The sequence below is a fragment of the Egretta garzetta genome, unplaced genomic scaffold (assembly GCF_000687185.1).
Source record: "Egretta garzetta isolate BGI_Z169 unplaced genomic scaffold, ASM68718v1 scaffold59, whole genome shotgun sequence".
Lineage (NCBI taxonomy): Eukaryota > Metazoa > Chordata > Aves > Pelecaniformes > Ardeidae > Egretta > Egretta garzetta.
Window position 1 is genome coordinate 3,068,867 of NW_009267230.1, and position 26,119 is coordinate 3,094,985.

The window sequence follows — 26,119 nt, forward strand, 5'->3', positions numbered from 1 at the left end:
GCCATGTGGGACAGTCACACATTCCTCCAACGTTCAGATTTTCTTTAGAACCAACAAAACACCAAATTGCCCTAAGTGCTGGCTTGCATTTCAGCTGAAGATGTGTAACCATCTGTCTGGATTAGAGGTCCGACATATGCCATGGAAAGTAAATACCAACTAAATCCCATGCTGGAACTACAGCCTGGAACAGAGACCAGATCTACAAAATGAAGGGTTTGGGAAGGGTGGATAGAACCATAGAATCATTTGGTTGGAAAAGAATTCTAAGATCATAGAGTCCAATTGTACCTGTCCACTACTAAACTATGTCCCTAAGCACCTTGTCTACATGTCTTTTAAATATCTCCAGGGATGGGGACTCCACCACTTCCCTGGGCAGCCCATTCCAGTGCCCGATAACTCTTTCAGTGAACAAATTTTTCCTAATATCCAATCTAAACCTGCCATGGCACAACTTGAGGCCATTTTCTCTTGTCCTACCGCTTGTTACTTGGGAGAAGAGACCGACCCCCACCTGGCTCTCCCCTCCTGTCAAGAAAGATGACTTCCCTGCTCCTGCTGGCCATGCCATTTCTGATACAAGCCAGGACGCTGTTGGCCTTCTTGGCCACCTGGGCATGCTGCTGGCTCATATTCCGCTGTATGTCGACCAACACCACCAGGTCCTTTTCCGCCAGGCAGCTTTCCAGCCACTCTTCCCCAAGCCTGTAGCATTGCACGGGGTTGTTATGACCCAACTGCAGGACCTGGCACTTTGTCTTGTTGAACCTCATAAAATTGGCCTCAGCCCATCGGTCCAGCCTGTCCAGGTCCCTCTGTTGAGTCTTCCTACTCTCAGACAGATAAACACTTCCACCCAGCTTAGTGTCATCTGCAAACTTGCTGAGTGTGCACTCAAACCCCACGTCCAGGTCGTTGATAAAGATGTTAAGCAGAACTGGCCCCAACACTGAGTCCTGGGAAATGCCACTTGTGACCGGCAGAATTCATTCTTCACTGCCATCTCTTCCAACAGAAGAACTCAGGGCCACCAACAGAAGCTAGTGAAAGCCAGGTTCAAAATAATTGAGTGGTGCTTCACACAGTAGGCATTAAACCTGTGGAACTTCTTGCAGTTGAAGTTGTATATGACAGAAATTTTACAAGGATGCAGAGGAAGGCTGGCCATTACTTGAAAGAGAGGTCCGCTGAAGGTTACTGATTAGACAAGCCATAAAAGCCTCTGGAAATGCCTTGAATTAAAACCATTTGGAAGCTGGAAGAGTATTGGAAAGAGATATAATTTATGTTTGCCTTGTCTTTACTCTTCCTTAGGCATGTAGGCTCTGCTGGGAGCCAGAACAGGGACTTACTGACCCTTGGTCAAACTACTACAGTCACTGTTCTGTTACTAAGAGAAAAAATAAACATGCAACATGACTCTAGAACTAAATGTATGGGTTTCCTGCGCTGCATTTTGTCAGTATTTTGCTATCCTCGGAAGGATAACTAGTGCTTTCCTCTGCAGTGCAGAATGAGCTTGAGAACTATCACTCAGGCTGGCAGCATACAAAAGCTTTTCTGCCTGGCCTGCAGAAAAGCTTGGTTCACATAATTCTACAATCTGCCCAACAAGGGACAAGTTCTGCTGCCTCGCTTTCAACAGCAGGTCTGAACAATGCAGTCACTTAGAACAAACAAATTGAGCTCATGTGGAACTTTGGAATAAATAGCACAGTTTATACATGCTATAAATAAAAAACACCCCAACGCATGTGGGTAGCCTCAGCTCTTAACTAGTCAACTATTTAATAAGTTTGATCTACTGGTCAATTGACTTCCTAGCAATCTACAGAGAATTATGAAATGCCGGTAGTTTGTGTTTTTAACAGTCATTTATAGAGGCTGCAAGCGCCAAGATATAATTCCCAGAGGAGGCATCATATATTGTAGTGAAGAAACTTGGAAGCAACTAATAAAACCAACAGCCATGCGTAATTTTTTACATTAAAGCTTCGTGAAACTCACTGCTGGCAAATGTAACGCGATACACTTTAAGGGAATCATTGTAATGACTTCAAGTTGATTCTGATTTAAATAGAATTACTAGGGGAAGACTGGTATACCATTGCAAACAGCACAATAAACAATTTCCGAAGACAGTGAGAGACAAAAGTAAGATGTTCCAGTACCTAAAGCATGAAACCAAAATCAATATTGATCCCTTCCAGCAAATCTGTGCCTATTTTACATGCCTCCAGTTCCGCTGTCACCTGGAATGTTTGCTGTGGTTAGTCTTCCTTACCCTACTCACTAAAATGGTAGAAGAGAAAAAACAGAGATGAGGACAAATTAAAATAATATTATGGGAATGGAAAAAATTATTCCCATGTGATCACAGAACACAGAAAGCTGCACATCACTGAAAGGAAAAAATAAGAAGGGACATGATAAAAAGATGCCAAACAATAAGTGTTAGAAAGAAGGTTATAATAGTTATAGAAGTTGGCATTTTCACTCATCCTCCCTCACAAAAAGGACAAAGGAGTATCAAAACATACTAAAACACAGCATAAAAAGGCTTAAAAAAACCTCTCTTCAAGGTAGTTTTTGGAACAGTCAGTAAAACATTATCACTCGAGCTAAGACAGGAAAAGGATTTTTAAAATAACTAAGAATTTATACAGTTTTCAGGCACACCTGCACCAAAACTGAACAAAAAGAGTGTCTATACAGATGAGAGAGCAATCTCTGACATTCCCAGCACAGACTGCTCAGTAACTTGCACTGGAAACATTTTTGGGCAGCTCACTCCTAATCTGTTTATTACTGGGTTCCTGCCACCTTGCTCTGAAACACTTGGGAGCTCTCACCATGGCAGGCCTTAGATGCCACACCAATCTGGTATTAGAACCAACATTTTCCTCTGAATAAGGCTGCTATTTGGCATTATCAGAGCCCTCCCAGTATCTGTTACCTGGGTGGACAGTCCTTTTCGTAGCATTTCTTTTGTCGCCCATTTGGCTGTGTTGCTGGGTCGCAGAAGGAGTTTTTGATCGCTCCGCTTCCCCTCCGCATGCAGTGAGCTATCTGCCGCCGCACCCCTGCAAGAGAAAGACAGAAAAAAATTAACAGTAAGCCACGTAGGCTGGGAATGAGCTGTAGAAATCCCCTAGCATGGGGCGTACATACTGGTCGTTTTCCACATCCTGGAGTACACTAATATCTGTGAAAGTCAGTTCTCCTGAATGTCTGGGCTAAGTCAGATATGAGCATCCTTTAATCAAACTGAAAAGGTGTTAAGCAGAGCTCTTTTTGATCAGATATCTCAAGCAACACATTAGAATGCACTTTTCTTAATCTCAATTTAGTTGTCAGCCTCAGAAAGGGCTCCTGCAGGCCCTGAAGCAGGTTTAAAGGGCTATGAATGGTTCTTGGGTTACTCCCAGTTAAGAGGTAACTCAGCAGCACCAGGCTATTCATAGCAAGGGTATTTTTGCTGATCTTTTCTTTGTACTTCTGGGAAGGCTGTTTAAGAAGACTACAAACTGGAGTGTATCAGCAAAAGTATAACCCTGTGACTCTTAATGCTGACTTCCACTTTCAAGAAGTTTTGGTACAAATCTTGACCGAAAATGATGATGCCATAATGCTGGGGAGAAAATCTGGTTTTTATGTAACTAATACACAGCACTCATCACAGGCAGCAAAGCACAGTAATGACAAGAGACACAGAGACATCCCATACACACAACCTGGGTTATTCCCTAACTGTTCCACTTACAAAAACTCCCACACATTTAAGAGAAAGAAACATGAACCAAAATACTGCGTTACCCTAGTGACAATCCAAACAAAGCCAGTTTCTAGGGGCCTACCTTCCACACAGTTTTGCAGTAATTTTAGATAGGTGTGTGCTGCAAACCCAGTGTAAAAAAAGTATTGCAAATATTACAGTTTAAAGGTTGTAGCTAGACTGATACAGAGGCATTAAAATAGTGGCATTAGGCCCAAACCAATCCCAAGGACTAAAAAGACTGAAGAAACCTTGTTTATTAGCTCCCGTTAAATTAAGTGTGCTATTCATTCGCAGCCCTTTATATGCAGACAGGAGGTCACTGAACCTCTGTGACTTTTATCCTTCTCCTGGGAAGCAAAGGGCCTACAACACTCCTACTATGGTGTCAGGGATACGTGTTAGGCTATTTTGCAGAATGTTTAGGAATCAAGCTTTTACTTGCCTCACACCTCCTAATAACGAGCGTGGGAAACTATCGAGAACAGTAATCCATAAATAATACTACTTGAGAAATATGAAAATATTCCTCTATACAACATAGACTTACGTTCCTCTATACAGCAATGTCCCCATATATGGCAATTAGATTGTATTTTCTAAAATTTCATGCTAGCATTATGGTTATCTTCCTTTAAGTAACTTCACAGCACTCAATTTTTTTTCTCTCCAGAATTTAACAATCTACTTTATTATAAAAATAAATACAGAAAACCCAGAATACGAACTCTGCTCCTAGGAAATCCTAAGCTAGCAACAGAGGTAACTTCTGGTGGGAGAACTGAGCACAGACTGCATCTGTGTAGGGGAGGTTGTAGTCAGATATTACTGAAAAAGGCCTCCACAACACAAGAACTTTCTATGTGTATTTGGGTCATTCCATAAAAGAATGGAAACCTGTACCTCATTTTTATAGTACCGTAACATATCAGATCTGTGACATTGTGAGGAAATGCTACAGCTTTTAGAGTACTTTCAGACTTGTGACTGAAACATGTAAGACAATTACTGACAAAAACACAGGATTTGATGACTGAGACTCCTCCAGTCATACATGACGGCTGATTTGCTAGAACAAGGATTAGTTTCACCTAGAAGGGAAGGATTAAGGGACTGCACTCCTGTGGTCCCATTAATACTCTTTGCTGAGGCACTGGAGCTCCAGAGTACATAGAATCATAGAATGTTTTGGGTTGGAAGGGACCCCTAGAGGTCATCTAGTCCAACCCCCCTGCAGGAGCAGGGACACCGCTAACTAGATCAGGTTGCTCAGAGCCCCGTCCAACCTGGCCTTGAATCTTTCCAGGGATGGGGCCTCCACCACCTCTCTGGGCAACCTGTTCCAGTGTTTCACCACCCTCATTGTAAAGAACTTCTTCCTTATATCTAGTCTAAACCTACCCTGGTTTAGTTTAAAACCATTACCCCTTGTCTTGTCACTGCTGGCCCTACTAAAAAGATTTTCCCCATCTTTCCTATAGGCCCCCTTCCACATGATGTGGAAGCAGCCGCGTGACTGCAGTGTGGCTCGATGTGGCTCTCTCCTGTCCCTACGGGGCTTCAAGCAGCAGAAAGCTTTTTGGTTCAGTGCAGGACTGCCAATGACCAGTGCTCTGTTTTATGCTCTTGAAAAATATAGCTGGAATAGTTAGCAGCCTTCCTGCTAGTTGTAAACAAAGCAGTTCACAGAAATATGTTTCTGTCCCTTTCAAAACCATGATATGTTGCTGTTAAAAATGTAAGAGAAGAACTCTTTTGCTTGGATACATTCTTCAGTGTCATTTCAGCTGCTGTAATTCGCTTTAAAAGCACTATAAAACTTTGCAAAAGTTTTGTTCTGAGGCTGTATATTCTTATAAAACATTTACTTATTGCTGGCATCAATAAACTAATTTATTCACATAAACAATTTTTATTATGGAAGTTATGGGATCTCCCACTGTAGTTTCAAAATCTGGAAAGTTCTGGGATGGATGTACACATTTAAAGAAGCCATGAATGCAGTTTTTTCACCATGACTGTGCATAGTTCAGTTCCAAAGTTGGAAGGAATCCTGTATGCATATATTGGTATACACATATATATGCAGGTATACATATAATGACATAATGGAACACAGACGTTTTTATCACCTTGAGCAAGTTGAACTAGAAAACACTGCAAAAGTAGGAAACTAGTCACCACACACTGTCCCTGCCCTACCAAACCTTAACACAGTTACATAACTTAATGCGTAATATCGTATTAAAAATTCTCAATATACTTAAAAACTTGGGAAAAAAAACACTCTTTCTATTGGGCTCTGAGAGGGTAGCTGTTTTCCTCCCTTCACCTCTTCTACTTTTCCCTGACTTCAGTTCTAACTAGTCCATGCTGACAACTCTTGCATGCACAAAGATGCTGGATTCATCAGGACTTTGCCTCCGTGGCCATAATACCACTGCAACAATCATGCTTTTTCCTCTGAAGTGGGAACATCCCATTCCTTTCTGCTCCCCTCAGCACTCATTGCACTGTAGCCCTCCTCACACCCGTATTTCTTCATACAGAAGTGTACCACCTCAGCTCTGTGAAAAAAATTTCTGGAATTATTTTTGGAATTATTTCTGGAAATAATTGTTTCTGGAAAAAAAATAGAGAAATAAAGAAAACAGATCAAAGAATGGTCTTGATTTCAGTAAATCTGCTCAGAGATTGCTTCTACATCTCTGCGCCACTTCATCCTTAATGCAGAACTTTTTAGATAGGAGGTTGACCCACTCTGCTCCTGATTTCTCACTTAGTTTGGGAAAAAAGGTGCCAGTCTAAAATCATTTGGGCGTGGAAGGTTTTTGAAACATAGATTAGAAATCTGCTGGCTGCATAGCCCTCCGTTTGGGCAAAATTAAGGCTGAGAACAACAGAAATGAAGGACCAGAAGCAAACATACAGAATGTGTACACAAAAGAGTATATTTGATTGTAAAATTAATTTGAATATGTAATTGTCACAGTGGTGCATCAAATCAGATACTCTGCAAGGAGTTCACTTTGGCATTTGAATGAACAAATTAGATTCAGCACATGAACAAATTAAGTACACAATACAAGAGCCAACCTTTACACTCTTGGTGTTACAGAACTTAGACCCATAATAGCAAAGGAAAATACAGTGACCTTTGTTTTCTAAAATCAATGCCACAAGTTTTGTACTATATTTCAGTTCAGGAACACCTGGAGGTAATTTTGCAAAGTTGCCCTGATAACAGTTGTGAATGATTTAGAGGGTACATAACAATTAACCCCCAAACAAATCTTACAGTTAAGTCCTTTTGCAAAGCTTTGAAAATTTGCCAATTACTCATGTTATCTATGGAGAAGTAAATTGTTGAGGTTGTCTAATATTCTTCCTTAGTTACAGCTGGGCTGCGCTTTGCTTCTTGTTATGTTCAATGCCACTCAAAGCTGGTTCTAAGAAACATGATTAAGCCTCTAGACAAGGATGAAGGATTTATACTTGTAATTTCTAATTGACAATTATTGAAAGAAAGAATAATGGGTAGTTGGTCTAGAAAAATACTCAGGGAGGCATTTAAATTAATATTCCTATAAAAAAGCTTAAAGGCTTTACATGCTGCCTTGACAGCAGGCTCTGGAGAGACACGCTCTTGGCCAGAGAGGTGCAGCAGCTTGCAGGACATTGTCCAGTGTGCACACATACTGACTGCAAAGCAACTCCTTTCTTCATAAAGCAAATGTCAGGCAGAATATCAAACTGCCCTCAAGTGTGGACAAAGCAAGGCTTATGATTTTTACTATAAATTATCTCCTTCAGCATTTGTTTCTCATGAAATGGATTGCAATGTAATTACTGAACTATTTTCTACATTGCAAATGGATACCAGATATTGCAATGTGTTCTCCTTTTCCCTGCATGCAGTATTAGGTGTTTGCTACAGAAAACATTGATTTTTCAGACAATATTTTTTTCCCTGTTAAATGGTGCTATTGTAGACTGGCCAGACCCACTCTTTGAGACTACAAAAGACATGGAAGAAAAGAAGGAAAACATGAGCACATATGCATCTTCTCTTTCTCAGTTGCAATGGAGTTGGGGAAGGATATGGGTCACAGCATGATGTGGTGCCACCTTGAGGCCACAAATCTTTTGGAAAATATCTTTAGGGAGCTGTCCTGGTTTAATTCTGAGAAGGGGCAGCTTCACTCTACAGAGACATTATTTATCATTAGGACTTTTTCCAGGCATGTTTCCCTTGGATAAGGAACTCTATCACAGGGCTAAAACTGTATTTTTTCTCTTAGGACAAGATGAGGCTTTCCTGCATCAGCCCATTCCCATGCCTGTAGACCCATTTATCACTACCTAACTCAGCTTCACTCTCTTGGCTTCAGACAGCATTTGTTTGCATTGTCCTGATCTCTTTGGCTACAAAAGGACAAAGTGCCCTTGGATTTACTACTACCATATTAACCAGTCATGATGAGAGGCCCTATGCTGAATCTTTAGGCAGGTCCAGGTTTGCCAGGAGAGCAAAATTCTAGGTAAGGACCAATTTTTCCCACTGGCTGTGGATGTCCAAACTAGTTCAATAGTTCACCTTTACTGGCCCTTCCTTTTATCCTGAAAAACTACTGGTTTGTTATTTACCAAATTAAATGCAAAATTCCTTGAAGGTTATTTTACTACTACCTTTAGTCTACATAAATGCAGCTTTTTTTGTCTCCTTGACCCCCACTGTAGGCTTGCCTTCAGTAAGACTTGTCATGCAGCACGCCACTAGCAGTAGATGATCTTGCCTACTTCAATGCACTTAATCTTACAAACCTTTCAAAACTCTTCAGATGGCCTGATATTTGGCACAACAGGTCTGTTACTGCCAACAGCAGTAAAATCTGAATCTAAACAGTGTATGTTCAGATAAAATCAACCTCATCGTCGAAGCCAGAAGGAAGTTCTGTGGAAGCCACAGAAAGGTGCTGCTTAATCCAGCAACACTGGGAACATTCAGTTCTGCCTTTTTTCTTGCCTCCTGGTCCTAAACCAAACTCAGGGGGATCAAACCACACTAATGCATAACCGTGTGAGACTTTCTGGCTCTAGGTCAACAGCCAATACCATGCCCATATTCCTGGCTAAATGGAGCAAGACTTTAGAGTTCCCAAATTTCCATAATGATGGAGAGCTAACATTTTCCAAATACACCTTCCCTGCTGCTACACCTTTTTTTTTTTTTTTATGCAGCAAAGCTCCAGGCATATTTGCTGATGTGTTTGTGCTCTGATCATCCGGGCATAAACCTGCTATATCACTGCACCAGTGTAACTAGCTCAGACTCGGTGCCAAGCTAATACGACAACAGCACAGCTGGTCCGCATTCAGATGAGTCCTGAGCACAACCAGATTAAGCATCAGGTACCTGCAGAAAACTGCAGACAGACTGTAATACCAGAGCTCCCCTGGTTCAAGTGATGCATTGAGGCTGTGCCAGAGTTTCCCTTTTTTCTGGGCAGGGAGTAAGCAACAATACCCTGACTACACCATGTATCAGCATATTACACCCTCTTTTAGACCTGTTCAGTTACTTTTATAAATGCATGTATCTAAGAGGAAAGACAGCAACGGGTCTATTAATTTCTTTTCTCCTGTCCATAAGGGAATGCAGAGAACTGGGAAGGTTTCTGTGCCCTTTTTTGAACTGCGATGCACTTCTTGGATCCCCTGCAAACTCGTATGTGAGTAAGTCCACAAACATATCAGAAACATATAATTTCTACTTATGCAAAGAAAGCCAATGAGCTCAAGAAGTATTTATTAAGAGCCCAAAGATGGTAAACAGGTGAAGATACTTATTAAATAAAACCTGAAAAAACCCCTGTATCCTGCAGTCCTCTATTTAAGTAATCCATGTGGTGTTTAGAAATCAAAGCCAAGTCACACAGTTCTTTAGCCAGAAGGTAGTACACAGGGTTATAATTTACTTAGTGAGAAACAGTTCTGGGAAAAGTGCAGCTGATGTTAAAAAAAACCAAACCAACATAATAAACAGCCTAATAACACTTCCCCCCCCCCCCCCCCCCCCTCCCCTTTCTGTTATCATGCCAATTGTTACATTAAACATTATTCACAACTAGGTATTAGAAGTAAAACATACAGCATGCAATTAAGCAAAACAGTTGTTTTGGGTACCTATTTAAAGAATATGTATTGTTTTTTTCCTCCTAACCAGAAAGCACACAGTGCTTTGTGCCGAGAGACTCTTCTCAAAAAGAAAAACCCCAAAAAACAAGCCACACAAATTTTTGCACAAACATATATATATATTTATGGATGTATAAACAACTCTACAATATGCCCATTATATATATAATCTTTTTAATAATATAGGAATGTTATTGGGATGGGGTAATTTACACTATTCTTCTACAATTCTTCTTTTGATCTTCTAAAATTAAGGCCATATAATGTTCTTTGTTCAAACCACTTAAAATGCATTATTTAGTGTCTTCCCTGTCAGGAAAGATTAAAATATTGTTAGTCCTGTAATCATCACTGCTTCTAGACTCCCAACTGGATTTGTTACAACATTTTTTTGTCTTTTTCTTTCTTTCTGGAAAGTAGTTAAAGAAAGCAATAATTATCAAAAAGCACCAACAATACCCTAGCATTAGAAAGAGAAAAGGCTTATTTCATGTTGTTTGTCCAGTGGCTGTAATGTTGATTGTATACTGTTCTGTACAATTTTCATACAGATGGTCAAAGATCAAGGTTTCCATCCTATCTCCAGGACTCTTCTTCTGTCCAGTGAAACTCAGGATCTAATTCAGACAGAAGGCTGCAATCTCTTCCCCCCAAGTGCAGACTTCCTTTCACACACATTTTTCCCATCCTTTAAAAATTATTCTCACAAGGGATGGATAAAAAACTTTTACTTTTGTATAGAAATCTTCAGTCTTTTTATCATTATCATTGGTTTACCGCAAGGATCAACTTCATCTCATTGATCTGTTAACTATTTTAAAGAAAGATTTCCTGGTAGCATTTTCTGTGTGTTACCAAAGGCAAACTTCTGGACCTGTTGTTAAATCCTACATCATGAGCATCATTCTGCTTGTCTGGCATAACATGCTGCATACAAAACTACAATATAGCTGCAGTTGTCCCCAAGCCATTGTACTGAGAGTGGCAAAGTTCTCAAGACTGATTTAAATTAAGTAATTATTGAGAAGTGCACAAAAAGCATTGTTGCTTATCAAGGGAGGACAGAAATGAAGAATAATTTTTGTAGTCATGGGAAGTAGTGTGACTGTGAACAATATTGACAATAAATTATGATGAAAAGAAAACTGTAGGTTTTCATTTTGGTTCACAGAGGTTGAGAATTTTAGGGCAGGTGCTATAGAAACACATTTGCCTTACATTATTTAATAACATTTTATTTTAAAGCCAAAATAAGTTATTCTAATTGTGTGATCTGATTTCCCACTAAATACAGATTGAAGAACCTTACCTCTTTGAGGACAGTGTCTGGATAACTTAAAGTAAAGATGAGATTTGCCAGTAATGAGGAAAACAGAAGTAAGGAATTACCTCTTCCACAGGTAACACTGCAGGCTGTCCAGTCTCCATACTGCCAAAAATACTCTGGCTCTCCAATCTCATTCTCATTACTTTCTTCTTTACGTACAGTATATTCATACTTGATTCCAGGGTTAGTTTCTTGAAAAAGTAGCTGGGAAAAGAGTGTGGTTTATTTAATTACTTAGGATGCCAATAATCTACTGGCCCAAAGCTTTCAAAGTGTGAAAACAGAAGAATCAGCAAGGTTTAAAGCAGCCCATTTTGGAGTTTACTCCCAGTTCAGAGAAGTAGACTGGCAAAACTCTCATTCGTTTGCCAACAGTGGCATACGTGTGTCTTTCTAAGACACAGTTGTTTGCCATGCACTTTTGCAAACACAGGTGGGAGTTAACTGGGTCAGCATAATTGGTATCCTAATGACTGTAAGAAAAGATAACGCAAAGTCCATCCAAGGCACTGCCAAATGTACTGCTGATTAAGAGCTATTGCCCATCACCATTATAAATTATAATTTCCTTACCCTTCTGAAATAGCTGTTACAAAACAACCAGTAGGGCAGAAAACTACAGACTTTATTCAGACACTGCTTTAATATTGGTTTTCAGTGTTTCTGGATTAAGAAGGAAAATTCCAACTGAGAAGAGGCACTCAAGAAATTTACTGTTCTGCTGGTAAGAGGGAGAAAAGAAAAGCATCATAAAGGGATAAAAGACTTCAGCAATGAGCTTCTACTCTTTCTCCTAATTGTTTCCCTGACCTTCTTAATGACAGTTAAGATTGAGCACCCATTAGATGCACCTTCTCACCAGACATTCAAAGTGTGAAAGTGGCTCCCATCACCCCCCTAATACTTCTTTAAATTGCATGGTGGATAGGCAGGCAAGTAAGCCAGGAAAGGTAGTACATTCAGAGAACAAAGGGGTAATCTAAAACTATTTTTGCAGAATTAACAGAAGGTGGTTACATTTAAGTTACAATCTATAAAGAAATATAAAAGAAACAAAAGGGAGCAACCTCACTGGATGCTAAATGGATCCATTCACTTACCATAAATTACTGTACCTACCTACCTCTATCTACTACTACCATCTATCTAATGCTGTATTTTCTTGCTCAGTGTAGCTGTCAGTGCTGTCACCCTTCCCTAGCTCTCACTGTTCGCAGCCTGGCATCAGCTACCTTTTTGTGATAAATACTTTTCATCTGGGTCTGGTTCACCTCACAGCCTCATGTTGGTCTAAACTGGCACAAGACCCAAGGAAGTTTGGGCAAACAACTGACCAACTACAGGTGGCAGGATCCCTATCCTAGTGGCAGCACTGGATTATACCAGCCTTTAATTATCATCAGAGCATGATACTGGACATCTGTTTCAGGCAGGATGAACAACCCCCTCAAGCAAGGTGTTTATTTCTCTCCAAAATAGCTCAACTGATTTTTGCAAGACCGCATGCTAATAGAGTGGTTTATATACAAATATACATATTTTTCCAGCCTCAGTTTCAGAGCCCCAGCACATTCTGCTGCCATCCAAACTCAGCAGGTTCTACTAGCCATCTCCTATTTACCTGTATCCATATTGATTCATTGGTAGGTCCTGGAGCAGTCAGGTTTTCTAGATCCCCCGTTCTGTCATACTGAAATACTGTGCCTGCCACTTTGTATTCACCATTCCACTGGATGATAAAGCCTCCATTCAGGTAATATTTTTCTGGGTCTTTGCTTCGCACAGCAAGGAAATTTCCTGCTTCTGCAACTTCCATGACTTTGATTCCCCTCGCGCCTTTTGGAATTAGCCCAATATCAACATATCCTAAAAGGCAAGAAAGGTTCATAGGGGTGAACAACAAAAATGTCATTGCATTTTACTTATGCATAAGATTATTGCAATACCAGCTTGAAATTATATACAAATATGCCATCACAGAGCTTGCATTTCACTTAGTTAATAGTGTCACTTTCCAAGCCAGGTTTTCCAGTATCAGTTGGGGAATATGAATACGCATTGTGTTTAGGCAATGATAGTGGCATTTAGAAGGGATACAGAGGTGAATGATTTTCTGAGCTGCACTGGGGGAAATCTATTCCACAGATGAGCATCAGCATCTCCACAACCATACACCAGGGCTCTGGCACACTGCAGTGTGAGTCATCTGGAGAAATGCCACGGAGTCCCAGCAAGTTAACAGTCTGTTGTGGGAAAGGTCTTTTCAATTTGCAAGGAACGTTTTCATCTGTCACCAGCATACAGGTACATACATAATTCCATGTACCTTCTCTTAAACCACTTAACTTCTCCATGACTGTTTCCTATAGGTAGCCTTGCTACAAAAAACTGAACGTTATTCCAACGTCTCAATTCTCTGTGATCAGTTGAACACATTTTTATAAACAACTGATTTTTGTAAGGAAGTTCAACAGCTCTTCATATATAAAGTTATCTCTAAAAAGAGATTTTTGGTATGTGTGTGATGAACCCAGAGCGTCCACTACAGAATTTTGTTTGCACCATAGGCAATATATGACGTCAGGCTCTGTGCTTCTCACCTTACAGGGAACTGCTATTGCTACTGAACTGTAAAAATAGGAAGCTCACATAGAAATTTGAACACAGACTCAGATAGCTTTCTTGCTATTGCTCCTGGCTGGGCTTCAGAAATTGGATGGATAACAGCTCTACAAGCAGGTTCCCTGGGAGTGCGAGCTGCAGTTTGTGCTGATTTACTTCAACATTGGAACATATTCTATGATTCTTCTTCAACATTGGAACATATGTGGTTCCCCAGTTCTTATCACACACTGCTGAGGTCATGGAGTAAATTCTCCCATCCCATTCACCTTTTTTGTGAAATACGCTTATCACCTTTGATTACTCACTCACATGAGTGAGGTAAACCACAATGGGCATAGTAACTGGTCTTCAGTATCAATGGTCTCCACCTACCAGAAGTACTTATATGCTGTACAACAACCTGCTGTTGTAAATAAGTGCCTCAAAGTCAGAATTTTCTTTGCAGCTCTTTTGTGGTGTGACAAGCATTGCTTCTAATGCCATATGTTGCTTATAGTACAAAAAAGGATCTGTCTACTTCAGGCCCTTCCCAATTACATTAATGGTATATCATTATATGTTTTTTTTTCCAGTGATTAATGTTCAAGAGGGAGAGTTTTCTGGATGTCACCTTTTGCAAGTTTCCTAGACTGACCACGGAAATCCAAACTTTTCAGTCTTTCGTAAGTGAAGGGAGCAACAAAATCTGAAGGATTACTGAATAACTTCTCTTACAGGAAAGCAGTGGTCTAGGTCTATTGTAAGTAACCAAAGTCTAATGATTCCCTGAAATGTTCTGTTCATTCAGCGCAGAGGAGACGTGTACAGTGTCCTCAGTGCAGCGTGTGATCATGTAACTGAACACTTGATTAGAAGACATACTCACAAGTGGGCCAAATTAACACAGCATGGAAAATCTTAATTGTGTCACATCCTGACAGCTTGGCTTTACAACATTAGTGTCCTTCTCCAGTACCTTTTTTCCGGATGTAATTAGAATAACATTTCTTCAAAACACTAAGTATAGAAACAATAAAACATAAGTTTTCTTTCTGTTGTAACGTAAAAATCTCTAACCTCTCAAGTTTTCTTTCCGTAATTATTTTTGTCTGAATCACCTGCTGTTGCTCATAAACCTGATTTTAAATGTATTGCAACTGTCTGGTGATAGTCGTTACCATTTGGTCAATGTATCACACTCCCTTCTCCACAGCCCTCCCTTTTTTAACTAACTAAATTACCTCCTGATTTCCCAGTACTTCACACTAGTTCCCAATGAATGTTATCTGCTTTTGAAAGCAAAGCTATCAGCACCAAGCTTTTCAGTTTTTCACTCAACATAATAATTTTTGTTTAAAAATGATGTGGATGGTGTTTATATAATAGTTCCCAGTTATATGGTTTCATCTGATAAGGACCTAGAGATCTGAGATTCAATAACAGTCAAAATGTCAGCTGTCTAACCTACATGCCGTGCTCATTAAATCCTGGAGCATCCATATTGTGGGTGTTACCACACACCCATGAAATGGCAACTCTGAGATGCTATTAAACTTTCTGTTTTTAATTAAAATTAGATCTAGATGCTCCTAACATGGATGAGAGTAAAACATGAATAAATTCATGCAGCCCTTGTTGTAGGCACGGCACTACCAGGATTGAAGAGCCTGTTTCTCTTTTCCCATTACTGTGAAAGAGGACTAATTTCACTCAGGTGGTCAGCACAGTATTGCAGATCAGATGATAATCAGATCTGGCCATTTCTCCTTTTCACAACAGCTCCCATCCTGCTTTCCAATTTGTCGTATCTGTGAGCTCTCTTAAAAATACACATTCCTGAGGCATGATTTTCCTCTAAGCCAGGCTGTAGGCACTACCACAAGAATACTACATGGAAAACAGCACAGGCTCCTGCTGGCATATCGGGTTTGCAAGTCAAGGTATGGTTGCATACAGCCTTCCCATGGAATAGAGGGAGGATTGCAGTGTATGGCAGTAATAGGAAAAAAAAAATAATCTAGTCTCCTAAGTGAGGATCCAGGAGACCTTCCAGTCTCTCAGAACAATATCTGCATTGTGACTATGTCCAGACTCCATCTACGAGGTAAGTTCAGGCACGTACCAGATCTCTGCCTGCATCTTGGTTGCATGAAAAGGAAAACAGGGGTAGCAGGAACGCCACGGCTCATATCGATTCAGTCCCAGCCAAGTTGGTCGGGATGTAACGGGACCAGGATAAACCCCCAGGTTAGGGTACACAGAGCCACAGTTTCTTAGCTTTCCCAATACTTTACTAAAATTCAGCCCTTCACAGGAGTGATATGCACATAAACTTGCCTTCTGACTGGCAGAGCAGTACACCTCTCCCCCATTGTACAATCCCTCATTTCCTAATTTCCATAAATTTAAATGCATTGTCCCCTTGCTATTGAAAGTTGGAAAATTCATTTCCCCCTACACACACAAAAGGGTGAAGACAGGACAATTACCCATCCTTCTCAGCACCACTTGTTTCCTAGCCACGCCTCCTACCCAGGCTGATCCCTTTGCTGAAGCAACTGAAATGATTTTCAACTGAACCTCCTGAAAACAAGGTGCAGACTAGGTACTTTACTTGCTAATTTTAGTGTCAACAGCTGAGACCAGTTGTGCACATCACACCTCTGTTTTGTTTTCCATCATGAAACTCTAATGGAATCCATTACACAGATGCTGCTGCCATTCCTGTGGCTGTGTTGGGAGCCCCTGGACCACTATTCCCATTTTGCATTCACAGGAAAGACAAAGAATTTTAAAGAAAATCTAAGTAATAATAGACATTATTAAACTTTTCTTTCTGAATACGAAGCGGTAAGACTTCAAGTAAAACTGATCACCTTGCCCTGTAGAGAAATGCTGAATTATTAAAACTCTTTCCTAACATTTCATTATCTGACCTGGCAAGTTAGTCAGCTTGCAGACAGAATACACGCTGCTGCAGCACCAGACCCAAGAAAGGTGCTGCTGGACTTAGGTTCTGAATGAAACTTTAAATCAAAATATATTAGCTTTGATTTTGTCTTTCTCTGTGCCATTACACATGGAAAAAATCTCTTCATATCTTCCTTGCCAGTTTTGTTACCTAGCTGAATTTATAAGCCTGAAATCTTTATGTTTATATAAACTGTTCAGTAGCCACTCTGCCATAAATCTGTACCACAAGACAGAATACCATAGTACCTGTCAGAAACAAAAAGAAACCATAAATTGTGAACAAACCCACTTTCCTACTCTCAGTTTAAGACCTGTGAACATCAGTGAGATCCACATGTTGTCTTAAAAGCTAAAGAGCCCACCAACCTCTGCCTTTCCTCACACTTTTCCTTATTTTGTCTGCATGGATTCAATGTCTGTAGAAGGGAAAGCATCTGCAGAATCAATCTATTTTTTACTGAATCTAAAGAAAGCAACGAAATAATTTTACTTAACAGTCAGTATCTCCCAGCAGCATCTGTCAGTGAGGCTTATTGAATCTTGGGGCAAGGAAAAAACTAAGTGAAGATAAAACACAAAATTAATTTAAATAAAGTAAGAGGCACTTATCCTCCCATGTGTTACAGTACTGGACTTTTTTAGTAAACCTGTTATTTGAAAATAAACTTCACATCATCTCCAGCCTTGGAAAATCTGCACATCATCAAAGGCAGAGTGTATTTTAGACTAGCAGAAGGCTACTCTAGCTAAAAGATTACAGTAGTACTGGAGGAGATGGAGCTCTAAATTTTCCTTTTTAAGTCTTGCACACATATACAACCTCCACTGCTGCATGGTTGCAGACCTCTTCAGAGTTCACCTGTGGTGTGCAGAGCAGAAGAGGGCAAATCCAAGTACACAGTACAGAAAAAACCCTTGAAATATTAAGAGTGCTCTTCCCCCAAACTTTGAAAAATCTTATCAAACCGGCTCTAAATTATTAGCACAAATCGTATTTCTGCAAATCAGAATTATTTTATGAAAAGAACCCACAAACCCAAAAGCAAGTCAAAGCCTCACCCTCACGGCAGTTTCTGCCTTCTCACTAGCATTGTACCAATTACTGTTCATGAGACTTCTCATCTCTGCATCAGCCTCCTTCTTCAGCCACAGATCTTGCTCTAAGCACACTCCCCAGTGCCCCATCTTCTCACCCCTCCCCCTCCTGTCCTGTTTCCCCATTCAAAGATGTTCATCCTGGCTGTCTCTTCCACCTCCAGCTCACCACCATGTTTCTCATTCAGTTTTAGCCTCCCACTCCCTCTTCTAGACTCTCTGGCTCCCATTCATCCCACACATGGCAACTTAAAGCCTTAATCACTTCACTGCCATCAGTGAAGGAAGGCTCAGTCCTCCAAGTGCTGATTCAGACCACCTCAAGCCTGCAGGAAGTTACTTTTCTCCCCTTTCAAGCCAGAGACATCCCACAGAAAATCTTAGAGCAACCAGAATTGCAAAGCTCTGCATGGGGAAGAGGTAGCACATGGTCACCAGAGCCAACGGTATCAGATTTATGACACTTAGAAATGAATCCCCAAACCTCTCACTCCAGAATTTTCTTGGTTCTTTACACCATCCAGAGATTTGGCCCAGATTTTCCAAGGTGATAAATTACATTAATTTTGAAAATGCACTTGCTATTTTGGGTTTTATTATTTGTTTAACTTGTTAGGGCCTGTTGGTCTCTGACATGATTTTTATTAGACAAGGTGAACTTAAAAAGCACAGACCACAGATCTTTTCTGGCAGACGCATGATTCACTGTGAAACATCCATTTACAATTTCCTACGCAGATCAATTGCTCAGTTTGCAATGAGAAGCGCTTAATCCTTGTTATGTAGAGAAATGACTTCATCAACTGAAGAGTTTAAAAAGAACTCATTTTACCAAATCCTTCACTTTGATTAAACATCATCTTCACTGTACGACAAGCAGAGCCGTCTCCCAGGCAAACTCCACACTGGTCTTCAGTTGCGTTGGAATTTATCTCATAATCACAGCCAACAGTCTAGAAGGAAATAGAGTTTCAGAATAAATGTGGCCACCACAATGAAATACTCAGAGCTTATGTGTTGCTGCCTTCAGCGTACTCTGCTCTTCTAAGAAGGGGGAGAATCAGTTTTGTAGAAGAGTATATATCCTATATAAACAAATGTTGTATCTAGGTGAAACTCACGTATTATATGAAGGTGAAAACCAACCACCACCAGGTTATGAAACATATGGTAGTGACCAGTTACTTTGGGTGGAAACGTGCCACCCAAATGGCCTCAGCATCTAGGACTGGCCAATACATCTGGGATTTGTGTCTATTTTCTTATGTCGTAGAAGCATCCATAGATTCACAGGAATACAACGCAGTAACAGAACCGAAATCTCTGTGTCAGTTTTTTGTGGCCATGAGACAGTGCAGAACCTCTACTGCAGTCAAACTCCCTTGCAAAGAGAAACAGGCATGAAGTTTTATACCCGTGACAGCAGCTTCTCCAGCTTGCCAGCATGGGGGAATGGGTCAAGATAAAGGTCTGGAAAAGACTGATTTTCCAGTTCATGCTTGCTACAGGGAGAAAGTGAGAGAAAAATTTATTCATACTGAGTCAGGAAAAAACTTTTTCCTTGCCCAAATCACAAATTCTGTGCACTAATGCCTTTAAACTTCAACAGAATCTTCATTTGGTTTTGGGCTGGGTTTTGCCTCTCTTTAAAAACTAGCAAGGCTGCAGAACACAACCTAATGTCCAACAATTAATGTTTGTTAATAGTATTCAAGATACATGGAGCCCTGTCGTCCTGGTTTTGGCTGGGATAGAGTTAATTTTCTTCCCAGTAGCTGGCATAGTGCTGTGTTTTGGATTTCGGATGAGAATAACGTTGATAACACACAGATGCTTTTGGTTGTTGCTGAGCAGGGCTTACACTAAGTCAAAGACTTTTCAGCTTCTCATACTGCCCTGCTAGTGAAGAGGCTGGAGGTGCACAAGAAAGTGGGAGACGACACAGCTGGGACAGCTGACCCCAACTGGCCAAAGGGATATTCCATAACATATGACAACATGCTGAACAAAAAAACTGGGGGGAGTTGACTGGGGGGAGGTGGGACCGCTGCTCAGGAACTGGCTGGGCAGGTCAGTGAGTGGGTGGTGAACAATTGCATTGTGCATCACTTGTTTTGTATATTCTTTTATCATTATTATTATTTCCCCTTCCTTTTCTGTCCTATTAAATTGTCTTTATTTCAACCCACAAGTATTACCTTTTTTTTCCAATTCTCTCCCCCATCCCACTGTTGGGGGCATGAGCAAACGGCTGTGTGGCGTTTTTGCTGCCTGACGGGTTAAACCATAACACTTGTGATTTAGATGAATATCCATAAGTTTGGTGATATGTAAAGTTTTTCTCATCTGATTTTTCTCAAAATAAGCTTTCAGGTGAGATACTTGACAACTTCCCAAACACCCTCTTGATGTATGAAAATCTGAGTATCCCCTCTTTTGATTCTGATCTTATTTGACATTCAGTTCATCAACTACTTTAATCTTCTGTAAGCTTCTGACAGGAAAATCCATCACATAAGTTTGGTGATATGTAAAGTTTTTCTCATTTGATTTTTCTCAAAATAAGCTTTCAGGTGAGACACTTGACAACTTCCCAAACACCCTCTTGATGTATGAAAATCTGAGTATCCCCTCTTTTGATTCTGATCTTATTTGACATTCAGTTCATCAACTACTTTAATCTTCTGTAAGCTTCTGACAGGAAAATCCATCTGTTAGATTAATCTAGGTATAAAGGCTCCTGCATTCTTTAATATTTTTCTGTCATTTTCAGCTCAACAAAAACGCCTAAATTTTTCCTCTGTGCAGCAGTGATTTAATGAACAGCTAGAAAAGATGCAAAAATGGAAGCAAGGAAAGGCCTCAAGTTACAAAGTGTTAAACCATGTCACTTGCATTTTTATGGAGGCTTCAAAAAGAGAGTCATCCATCATTTAATGCCAATGCTTAGCCAGCACCTTTGATACCTAGTCTGAAAAACAATAGCCATGCCAAAAGGTTCTGCGGCAGCCTCAGCTTCTCTCTCCTTTCAGCGAGGGCTACTTTCAAATACGGGAAAGTTTTGTAATGTCTTTCACACAGACGCATCTTGGCACCAAGGACCACGTTTACGAGCAGTACAGAACTGTTACAGAGATAAGCGCATGTTAAGAAGGTGACTACATTTTTGCCTCCTAGCATGTAGCTATTCAACCACGGGTGGATTTAATGAAGTACTCAAAGTACACAGACGCCACTGTGATAAGTGCAGAATGTTTCTTTATCTTGTCAAGAGTTCAGATCTGACTTTTCACCTGCTATCTACAGATACACTGCAGTTTATGTTCAACAATTCCTAAGAATTTAAAAAGGAGTAGGTATGTAGCTATTTTCTTAAAGAGATGCATTCTGCAGTATATCTCCTGTACTATCAGTGCATTTGTTAGTCATCTACAGTTAGTAAAGACATTGTTATCGGGTTTATTATTAGACCAGAGGAGTAAATAGCCTCTCTGGAGAGTCCTAAAATTTGAAGTTTATTTTCTATTCTACATCCATATTCACTACTAAACAGAAAGTTGGGGAAAATCTGGAAATGGAACCCTTGCACTTCATGTTTTGCTATTAAAATCATTATTAATGAGTATGTTGGAGCTTCTCTTTCAAACTTCTTAAAAAAATTGGCTTGTCTTCAATTTTTTTGCCAAATTAGTATCTTCTGTAGAAAATGCATGCTCTTGAAAAGGTTTCTGTTCATCTTTACTTACTGCTCATGCTTGTTTGAGTGGTTGCACCCAGACATAATTATCTAGTTCAGGCTGTCAATCAGACATTTTGAAATGAACATCACTGAGCATATTTCCTTTGTGAGTACTGTGTAGTGTAAAAATCCCCAAACACTGAACAAATTAGTCCTGAAGTACCGCACTGGCACTAGCAAATGAGTCCGGTGGCAGCAGCACAGTATCATCACTTCCCTGCCTTTGGGGTGCCAATTAGTGTCTCTGTGTGGGCTGTACTGTGTATCAGCTCAGTTCAGTATCAGCTCAGATCTTTCCCACTTGGCCATACACTTCCTTCAGCAACACATCCATGGCATCAAAATATGACATCGCTATGACATGAAGGGAATCCCTTTGTCCCTTCTAGTTATAACCACAGAAGATTGTATTTTGGTTTTCCTCTGATATTTGAAACACAGTTTGTATCTGATCAGACATCACAGTCTTACCTACACATGTGGCAGGGTGGGGTGCAGGGATCTGCAAGAATGAGGCACTGCAGACAACTGTGGCAGGGCAGGCAATTTACTGTGTCATGGTAAATAAAGCCTTCGTTTTATTCCCTAGCTCTGGGGTGCTGCTGGTGGTGCAATGACCTTCATATCTAGCAACAGGGCCTCATCTTACAAGGCTGTTAATGACCACCACAAAGTGTATACTCTTATGTGTCAAAATAAACAGCACCAGCAGTCATGCATTCTAAGCACATTTACATGAACTTTAATTTGCAGGCTATGTTTTACTTTCCCGCTCCAGTGAATATCACATTATTTTTGTCATCCATTAGATTCATTTCTAGACGCTTCCTCCTCCCTTTTACTTGTTTCCCTCATTCTTCTGATTCTACTAGATAGGCAGTACCCATATTTTCTAAAACTGCCTTAAATCGTGTGTCTCGAATTTCTGCTGAACTGCCTGTTAAAAGAGATCTGGAGACTAAATGCCGGTTGTAAACCAAGAACAAAATCAGCAGCAATTAGGCTACGATTCTTCTGCACACATATGCCCTTTGTGCACCCTCTGCCAGTGAAACGTGCTGCGCTACAGAACCACTGTGTGCCACAGCATGTGCAGCAGAAATTAGCATCCCTCCATGCAGTCCTTTGCCATTGCCCCATTCACCCGAGAGCCTTCTGGACGCACCTGAGACTAGCTTTATTTCTGGTCCCAGCACACAGTGCGGAGGCAGAAATAATCACCTGAATGCCCGGCTGCATTACAGGAAGGAGAAACAATTTCCTTCCTGCTGCTCAGTGACTAAAGGGAAAACATCCAGAGATATTACCCTTTTGCCACTTCCAAAGGGAGAGACTTTTCTGTCAGACTGGCAGCAGGGGGCAGATACAAAAAGTCCTTGCTGCCAGCGAGGGGTACAGCCTGGATGCACTGCCTGAATATCAACACTACACGGATGCTACACTGCGCTTTTAAACTGGTCTCCAAATAAAGAAATCAATGTTCATGTCATGTTGGCCATGACATTGCCTTGAATGGGGAGAAATATGCCCTGATGTGCCTGTTTCTCTTATAATTTCTCTAGATGGGTCTGAATCAATATCCCGTTGGGCTAGCAGCAGGAAGAGGAGATTGAACCATAGTGAGAGGTAGTAAAGCTACTACAAAAAATCTGAGATGTGTAATCTGCTTTTCAGCAAGAGAAAAAACCTCTTTCCTCCCTAGTACTACACAGCTATGTAATTGTTCAATACAGTGTTATCCTCTCAACATAACAATTGTGAATTACCACAGAGAACAGCTCACAAGTTTGCATGACTGAAGGTCATTTAAGCTTATTAAAATTCTGTGAGGGACATGAATGCCTGTTGGAAACACTGGGGATGCCAGGTGCTCCACCCTCAGTGTCTGCACACTCTCAGTGCATACACCATGTAAGCCTTCGCTTTTAGATGATGCCATGGCTTGTATTTGACCAGCTCCTCACTCATGTACACATCACTGCTCAACAAAGATACTCTAGTGGTAGTATCTTTGCTTATTAACACTGGGGGAGCAATTGACTGCTCTAGTAAAAATTAAGAGTGCACTTGTATGACTTAAAACACAGGAAGATAGGATATGTGCTTTAAAGATCTTCCAAATAAAGAGGAAAAAGTCACACTCAAAGGATGAGTGTGGAGGAGTATGGTTAAATAGCAAACTAATAACGCTGTATCTTGATGAAAGATTAAATAGATTAAATTACTGACAGATCTTGTTGACTCCCTCCACTCAGAGCTGTTTTTAAGTCAGACATCATGACCAGAGGTGGTCTAAGAAGGTACCTGAAGGAAGGCCAAGCTAGGTGCAAATAGAATAAAAGGATTAAGGAGGCTGCATCTCCCATCTCCCTATTAACACCACCTGGAACAAAACACGGTTGCAACTGCACGCATGTAGGAGATCCCCCTTTGCAGCCACTGGTTCCAGCACTGAGTGATTTAACTGCATTACATGCATATAGGGAACTCCTTTTCTGTGTAAGGACAAAGCTGAGAGAGGACACAGCTATTTTAGATGCCAGGCCCTCAAATGAGTTAACAACACTAGCTTGTCTTTGAACGAACGAGGCACGTTCTAAAGGAATACCATACCATGACCTCACCGGTCAGGCTTCCTTCTGCACTGAGGCATAGGCAACACTTCTAAAAAATTAGGACCCATATATTGGACAAATTGCAAGGGCCAAGTGAATCAGTGCTAGTGTTTGTCCATACTTACTTCCCACTTGAAGATGCACATTATGGCTTTGCCAAGGTGTCTAGGAAGGCATCCAGTATACCTAAGGCAGCTAAAATGAGACATCTGAATCCTCATTTAGCCATCAAAGTAAACCCAATTTCTCTGATTGCTCTGAACAACCATGGCAAACTGCAAAATCAAATTGATATCAGCTGAATTTAGGACATTAAATTCTTGATTGAATCTATCTATTTTGTTTTGACACATCCACTAGGAAAATTACGAACTCAGTTGTTAAAAAAGAGCTACTCTGCACACCAAACACACGTGAGCAATATGGACAGTGGATCTAACGTACAACATCTCACCATTTTCATTTTTTTCTCAATTTCAGACCTAAGTGAAGTGTTATTTTAGTACTCAGAACAAATGTGAAGTACTTTTGTGAGATATAGTATTGAAAACCAGAACGGGGCTTTAACAGACATTGCTGTTAATGTTTGTGAACTCCTTTTTTCACATCATTAGCAATATGTTGCTGTCGGATTACAAGAAATGCACTGAACTAATTATATTAGATGTATTTCCAGATTTATTCACTGTAACCTGTAATGTATGTATTGTGTTTAACTAGCTGGACTAAAACACTAGTGAATTATATGGAGAAACTTGAAAAAGCTTCTCCTCAAGTGTTATGTTGGGTACCTATTTCAGACAAAAGCACACAGGCTTTCAGAAATGTGAGCTATTTGGGTTACCTATTCATCATTTGGTCTCATTTGTGGCCGCTGTATGACTATATTGTTCACTCTGTGATTCTGACTCCAATTAAGTCTGTTTGTCAGAAGATGTGAAGCAGTAGTCCACATGTGAAATGCTGACAAATCTGTATTTATGACAGCACTGGTACGTTGGAGGACATTTTTTAGAAAGGCTTTGAGTCCTCAGAACTATTAATGCTAAAGCATATCTAGTATCTACAAACTGCAGTTAAAATTAGCTTTCACCTCTGATCCATTGCTTCTGATTAATTAAGTTTAGCTATTTCTGAAATAGGTATAGATTTGAACTGTCACAGGCAAGGTTCAACACAGAAAGCGTATGGAATCTAAAATTAGCCATAGTTATCCCAGTCCATTTGGGATGGAAATCAGAAAATGAAAGTGTAACATCACAAAGATAGCCTTCTGAGTTTAGCACTTGTCCTCTTCCAAGTGAAGGTCAAAAGCACTGATACAGTATGCAACATTTACTATACGTTTCAGTATGTTAAAGATATGTTTCTATCTGGCTTGAACTGCTCAAGGCCAGGTCAGGTCTTTCACCATCATAGTTAAAAGGTCCATCCTGGCTCTCAGCAAAGTCAAGCAGAATCTCTTCACTGTGAATTTGAGCAGGGCCTTGGTAACTCCCTTTCGCAAGTGCATGTCCTGCAAGGAAAGCTTACAACAAATCTCTTATTCCTGCTCTCTGAGGCACTGGCATTCTATCCAAATATCAAGTCTTCTGAGGGGGTACACCAATGACCTATTAAATATGTGGAGTTTCTGTCACTAGAAATCTTTAAGACAGAATGTGAAAAATGTCCAAAAAAGGAACATGATTCTATAAAGGGATTAAACAGATGATTTCTTGAAGTCCCTTCTAGTTGAATTTTTATATGATTCGTTGACTTAGGACATACAATCCCAAGCTCCCTGCAGT

The 26,119-nt window shown here is 40.4% G+C and overlaps 1 protein-coding gene across 1 annotated transcript in view; it reads right to left on the reverse strand.

The window, feature by feature from the left end:
- Positions 1 to 26,119, reverse strand: part of ADAMTS12 (ADAM metallopeptidase with thrombospondin type 1 motif 12) — a 178,410-nt gene that overhangs the window by 25,393 nt on the left and 126,898 nt on the right. The window contains exons 15-18 of the mRNA XM_035902749.1: positions 18,808 to 18,928; positions 12,925 to 13,169; positions 11,366 to 11,507; positions 2,960 to 3,086 (exon numbers count right to left, since the gene is read on the reverse strand). Coding sequence (XP_035758642.1) covers positions 2,960 to 3,086; positions 11,366 to 11,507; positions 12,925 to 13,169; positions 18,808 to 18,928 — 635 coding nt within the window. The remainder of the gene's footprint in view (positions 1 to 2,959; positions 3,087 to 11,365; positions 11,508 to 12,924; positions 13,170 to 18,807; positions 18,929 to 26,119) is intronic.